Below are 6,911 nucleotides of genomic sequence, written 5' to 3'. Positions count from 1 at the left end.
TTTAGGATTTTATGTAATGAGGCATTCAACTTAGAGGAGATGATTAGATATACCCAGTTTGTAATAAAGTTTGCTAAAGAGTTGAATTCTGTGTAAGACAGAGAAGAAAATCTGTGTGGAGATGCTGTTTGTAGCTGGACTAGGTTAGGAATGTCCTCACAATCAATGAGACTTCTGGCTAGGTAGATGAACTTAAAGAATTGATGTTAAGAAAAGTGTCAGTTCAAGAAGTTACTAATTTTTATTTTTTTTCTCTGTCTCAAACCATTTGAGATTACTTTTAATAAAGACTTTGTATGTATTATGGTTAATACAGTGAAAATTACATTCATGAAAAGAGTTGCTGAATAGATTCTAATTCACACATGAGGAGATACAGATAGCAAATAGACTTACAGAAAATATTCTGTATAAGAAATAAAGTCAATGAAAAATAAATGAATGGGATACCAGTAGCACTGGATAAACCCATTTACGTTTCTATTGAAACTGCTATTTTTATTTTTATTTATATATTTATTTTTTGAGACAGAGTCTTTCTCTGTTTCCAGGCAGGAGTGCAGTGGCACGATCTCAGCTCACTGCAACCTTCGCCTCCCAGGTTCAAGTGATTCTCATGCCTCAGCCTCCCAGGTAGCTGGGACTACAGGCGTTGGCCACCACACTTACCTAATTTTTGTATTTTTAGTAGAAACAGGGTATCACTATGTTGCCCAGGCTGCTCTTGAACTCCTGAGCTCAGGTGATCCATGTGACTCGGCCTCTCAGAGTGCTGGGATTACAGGCGTGAGCCACCACTGCCGGCCAAAACTGCTAATTTTATACCCTGTTGATTGGCATTATAAATTGAAATGAAGTTTTGGAAAGCAGTTTGCAATAAGTCATGAATCATGAAGATATTTGTATCCTTTTATCTCAGTCTTTTGGGAATTTGTCCTAAGGAAATTATTTGAAAGCAGGAAGAGATTTAGAAAATTTTATAGATTTGTTCATTATATCATTTTCTGTCATTGTTAAAATATGAAAACAAATTCAGTTTTCCATAATGGGGATATAGTTAAGTAAATTACTGTATGTATCTTTATGGAATATTATATATTTGCCAAAATATGAATGAAATTAATTACTACTAAGTTTTTAGTTTCTTTTACTAAAGTGTTTGTTTTGTCTGAAATCTCTAAACCACAAGTATTATGAAAGAAAAGCAATGGTGGAGCTTGAGGATTAGTTAGTTGCAATCAGCTTAGGAAAGATGTAGGTGAATCATATCCAAAACAGAATTGTAGAATGCCTCTGAGGATAGCAGGATTGTGGCTATTCTAAGAAGCATATTGATAAACTATGAAAGAAAAGATAAATCTGAAAAACAGTCAAAGCAGCTTCATATGTTTGCACAAACACAGGATAGCTTGAAAGCAGAACCAATGTCAAAGGGCAGAGAGAATATAGTATGGTAAACCAGTCAAATGAAAGGAAGGATTGCATTATTGCTAGGTTTATGAAATGATTGGGTGGGATCTGCTGCAGAGGATGGGAGCGAATCACCAATCATTTTTTTTTTTTTGAGATGGAGTCTTTCTCTGTCATGCAGGATGGAGTGCTGTGGCGCAGTCTCAGCTCACTGCAGTCTACACCTCTCAGATTCAAGTGATTCTCCTGCCTCAGCCTCCCGAGTAGCTGGGATTACAGTAGCAGTGGATAAACCCATTTATGTTTCTATTGAAACTGCTATTTTTATTTCTATATTTTATATATAAAAAAAATAGACCGCACCACCATGCCCGGCTAATTTTTTTTTTTTTGAGACGGAGTCTTGCTCTGCCTCCCAGGCTGGAGTGCAGTGGCCGGCTCTCAGCTCACTGCAAGCTCCGCCTCCCGGGTTCACGCCATTCTCCTGTCTCAGCCTCCCGAGTAGCTGGGACTACAGGCGCCCGCCTCGTCGCCCGGCTAGTTAATTTTTGTATTTTTAGTAGAGACGGGGTTTCACCATGTTGACCAGGCTGGTCTTGAACTCCTGACCTCAGGTGATCCACCTGCCTCGGCCTCCCAAAGTGCTGGGATTACAGGTGTGAGCCACTATGCCCGGCCTTCACTGATTATCTTACATCTGAATTCACCTTATTGTGGGGCCCAAACAGAATTAAGTCTTAGTGACTAATAGCAGCATAACTACTCTGCAGAATTAAAACTGCAAGTGTGTACTGGTAGATAAGGAGGGGGATGCTGGGAATCACAATGACATAACATTAGAGAAATAAAGTGGCTTACAAGCTTCCTAGATGTGGCTTTAATTTCATGGGTACACATTTTTTTGTCAGTTTCCTTATCACTTTTGAATTGCCAAATGGTTAAACAGACAAATCCTACTCTGCCCCAGGCCTCTTTGAACAAGTGTAGTAAAGTTCTGCTCTGTTGGAGTTGCTCCATGCCATTGGCCCTGCGAACCCGTCTGTGTAGGAACAGTGTCCATTTTTCCTGTGGTACCAAATTGTGCCATTGGATACAATAATCTGTTGAGTCAGGGTGGGGTAAGTGATTTGTATTTGTTTTGGTTTAAAAACAAACTTTAACAGAAATTAGTACCTTTCTTTTCCTTCTCTTCTACAGTGTCAGTTGCCCATTTCATTTGTGTATTTCTAATGTTTTCTTTTGTTAAGAAATGATGGGGCTATAATTTTTTTGAAATCACTGAAGGAGGAGGAAAAAATAATTTTAACAACCTTTGTTGAAACCTTCCATAGCTTAATTGACTGGAATAATCCTGCCATCGTTAATAAGATGTACAAGGTGTACCTTGGAGATATACCACTGAAGACAAAAGAGGTAGGCTGTTTTGATTTATTCTTACATCAGCGTAAAAAGTAGTTTGTTGACATGAACTATGTATTTATACATTTTCTTCTAGTTTCATTTAAGCTGAATCTGTACTATAACAAAACGATAGTTTTAAGTCATGCTAGTTTAGATGAATTAAAACCTGGTAACTTAGTTTACTGGCTCTGGTGTTGTAAATTCAGATTCCTAAATAACAATGACAAACTGTCTAGAGTAGGGATTGACAGATTTTTTCTGTAAAATTTGTAGGCTTTGCAGGCCTTATGGTCTCTTAGGTTGCAGCTGCTCAACTCTTGTAACAGGAAAACAACCATAGGCAATACATAACCGAATGAGCATGGTTGTGTGCCGGTAAAATTTTGTGGATACTGATGTTTGAATTTCATGTAGTTTTCATGTATTACAAAATATTATTCCTTTGATATTTTTTAACCATTAAAACATGTAAAATTGATGCTTAACTCATAGACCTTATCAAAATAAATGGTGGGCCAGATTTGGACTATGGGCTGTAGTTCTTAGACTTCTGGTCTAGAATCTAGAACAAAAGATGGGTTCTCCTAAAGCCTCAAAGTAAGACCTTTGCCTTAATAAGATGAGTTCTTTTTAGTTCACTGTGTTTAAAAGTATTCCAAGTCCAAACCCAGACATACAAGGATTATTTGTTTGAATGCTTGCATTCTTGCCCTTTTTTGTTTGAAATGGGGTCTTGCTATGTTGCCTAGGCTGGACTGGAACTTCTGGGCTTAAGCTGTGCTCCTGCCTCAGTCTCTTGAGTAGCTGAATGAATGGGAATCAGGACCTCTGAATTCTAGCCCCAAATGGCTGTACCCATGAATGTGTTGGGGAGGAAAGGTTTGGCTGATGACATAACCTTTCCTGGCCTCATGTTCTTCATGTAGAAAATGAAGCTGTTGGATTAGATTAGTGGTTCTCGGAGTGTGTTCCATGGACCTTTTAAGGGTCTCAAAAAACCTTTTAGGTGATCTGTGAAGGCCTTTTCTTTTTGTACTGTGTATTTGCACTCATGGTACAAAAGCAATGGTGAGTGTACTTGCTTGGTTCCTACCACACATCAAAACTATGTCACCAGATGACTAGCAGTCATTCTTTTCTTCAGTGTTATGTACTCATTTTAAAAAAAGAGAGAGAATAAAACTCAGCTTTACTTAAGAACATTCTTGATGAAGCAGTAAAAATGACTTTACTTGAAGAGTAGACAGGCAAATTATAGCTACTGAGATGGGTGTTTGGCACATATTTTCTCTAAAAGGAAAAAAATGAGGTTGTTACTTTAAGAAAAACAACATGATTTATTGGCAATAATAAAAGTTAGCTTTCAAGCAAAAATTAGAATTTTGAGAAACTTGTGTTCACCACGGTGATTTGATAGCTTATCAGTACTTAGTGGATTTTTCTGATGTGATTAGAACACAGGTGATATGAGCACAGGCTTTGTAAAAAAATGTTGTATGAAGAAACATTTGCTTAACTCAGTGAGCCAGTATTTTGCAAATGAGGAATGATGTTACAAAAGCATATAAGGGCAAGGGAGCCATTCAGAGTAAGATAATCAGTGGGATATAGTATAAGAGTATATAAAAGTTCATTGATATGGTTTCAACTCCAAATTGCAACTAATCTTTTTTCTTTTCATTTTTAAAAAATAAGCAATTAACTGTTAAGAAATTATTATTTGTCAAGTTTTGGTGTAGTGTCAAAAAAGAATATCCACAATTACCTAAGAAGGCTAAAATCATCTTCACTTTTCCAACCACACATATCTGTGCAAGCTAGGTTTTTGTTACTTACTTCAACCAAAACAGTGTATTATAGCAGATTGAATACAGAAGAATATATAAAAATTCATTTCTCTTGTAGTAAGGTGAACATTGAAGTGATTTGTAGACAATGTAAAATAGTGCTTCTCCATCAGTACAATTTTTTTTGCTTTGGAAAGTAGTTATTTTTTATAACAAATGTTAGTTTTGAAATAATGAGTTTATTAATAATTCTGAGTTAACAAATATGTTAATTTCTCAGTTTTAATTTCCAATATAATAAATATTGATAGGTTACACAGATATAAACAGAAGCTCTTTGGAGAGTTCAGTAATTTTTAAGAGTGTAAAGGGATCTTGAAACAAAGTTTGAGAGACCACTGATTTAGATGAATTCTCATGACATTTTCAGTTCAAAATAATTTTGAATTTCTAAGTTAAAATCAAGCATATTTTCAACAGGGTGCAGTTCTGAAGCCAGAGTTGAAAAGGGACCCTGTCAGTACGAGAGTCAAGTTAAAGATTGTCCCCCATCTCCTCCGCTCTAGACAAGCTGCTGAAACGTTCCCAGCCAACATTCAGGTAATTTATTTTTTCCAGAGAATATTGGCCTGTCTGCAACTTTTGTGTCTGTTTAATTAGAGAAAGAACTGTGTTAATGGATATTCAGTGGGTAGGTTGATGTATATAACAAGATTAATGAGATTCTTTTTTTTCTATCTTAAATTTGCTGCAGTATGATTTTAAAAAAAATATCAGAAAATATATATAGGTTGAGAATCTCTAATTAGAAAATCTGAAATCCTAAATGCTCCAAAGTCCAAAACTTTTTGAGTACTGACGTGATGCTCCGAGTGCAAAATTCCATGCCTGGTCTCGTGTGATGGATTGCATTAAAACAGTCAAAACTTTACTTCATGCACAAAATTATTTACAATATTGTATAAATTACCTTCAGACTATGTGCATGAGGTGTATAGAAAATGTCAGTGACTTTCATCTTTAAATTTGGGTCTCATCCCCAGGATATCTCATTATGTATGTACACATATTCTAAAATCTGAAAATATCTGAAATCTCAAAACACTTCGGATCCTAAGCATTTCCAGTAAGGAACACTTAGCCTGTACTATATATGGCTTCCATTTATCTTAAATGTATGGTAATAATCCCTTTCCAACAAGATTTTTTTTTTAATGTGTGGCTTTTCTCCAAAAATGGTATCATTAGCAAATTAGTCACTTAAGTGAAAAAGCTGAGTCATCGTTAACTGAAAGCTTACTTGAAGGCAGTGGCCAAATCCTCTTGATTTCATCTTAATATCTTCACTTCTCTACACCTATAATGGTGATATTAATTCAAACTATTACTTCCTGTTTTGGTAACTGCAGTATTTTAACTTATTTTCCTGCCTCTAGTCTTGGCTCACATCCAGTCTGTTTTCTTTTTCTTTGCTTGTTTCTTTGCTTGTTTTTTTTTTTTTTTTTTTGAGACAGGGTCTCACTGTGTTGCTCAGGCTGGAGTGCACAATCTTGTCTCACTCAGCCTCTGCCTCCCAGGCTCAAGTGATCCTTACACCTCAGCCTTCTGAGTAGCTAAAAAAAAAAAAAAAAGTCTGTTTCAAATAATGTAGCGCTTGATTATATTTTGTCCTATATCTTTTTGTGTTTTTTTCTTGGAGACTTGCTGTGGAGACTTTTTGTGCCACCCAGACTGGAGTGCAGTGGCACGATCTCGGCTTAATGCAGCCTCTGCCTCCAGGGTCAAGTGATTCTCCCCTCTCAGGGCCTCCCAAGTAGCTGAGACTACAGGCATGTGCCACCACACCTGGCTAATTTTTGAATTTTTTTTTGTAGAGATGGAGTTTCACTATGTTGCCCAGGCTGGTCTAGAACTCCTGGGCTCAAGTGATCTTCCTGCCTTGGCCTCCCAAAGTGCTGGGATTTTTTTTTTTTTTTTGAAGTGAGACAGGATCTTGCTATGTTGCCCAGACTGGCCTTGAATGCTTGGGCTCAAGTGATCCACCCGTCCCAGCCTCACTAGTAGCTGGGACTATAGGTGTGAGCCACCATGCCTGGCTCTGTATCATTTTAATGTATGTATCTCTTAACTCTTCAACAAGATTGAGTGCTTGTTCTTTTTTATATCTCTTAGTACCTAACACAGTGGCAGTTAAAAAGCAGATAATACTAGTCTGTAACTCACATGTTATTGTTAAATAAGATCAGAATACTGCTGGCAGTTTTAGGAACAAGAGTGTAGAGTGGTTTTTTTTTTTTTTTTTTTTTTTTTTTT

The 6,911-nt window shown here is 36.6% G+C and overlaps 1 protein-coding gene across 1 annotated transcript in view; it reads left to right on the top strand.

Annotated features, from left to right (window-relative positions):
• The window catches only part of ECPAS (Ecm29 proteasome adaptor and scaffold), a 129,102-nt gene that overhangs the window by 54,316 nt on the left and 67,875 nt on the right, over positions 1-6,911 (top strand). The window contains 2 exon segments of the mRNA XM_017854817.1: positions 2,742-2,823; positions 5,079-5,198. Coding sequence (XP_017710306.1) covers positions 2,742-2,823; positions 5,079-5,198 — 202 coding nt within the window.

This window comes from Rhinopithecus bieti, unplaced genomic scaffold, assembly GCF_001698545.2.
Source record: "Rhinopithecus bieti isolate Rb0 unplaced genomic scaffold, ASM169854v2 scaffold_40150, whole genome shotgun sequence".
Lineage (NCBI taxonomy): Eukaryota > Metazoa > Chordata > Mammalia > Primates > Cercopithecidae > Rhinopithecus > Rhinopithecus bieti.
Note: the sequence above shows the minus strand (reverse complement) of the source record. Positions and strands in the feature narration are given on the sequence as shown.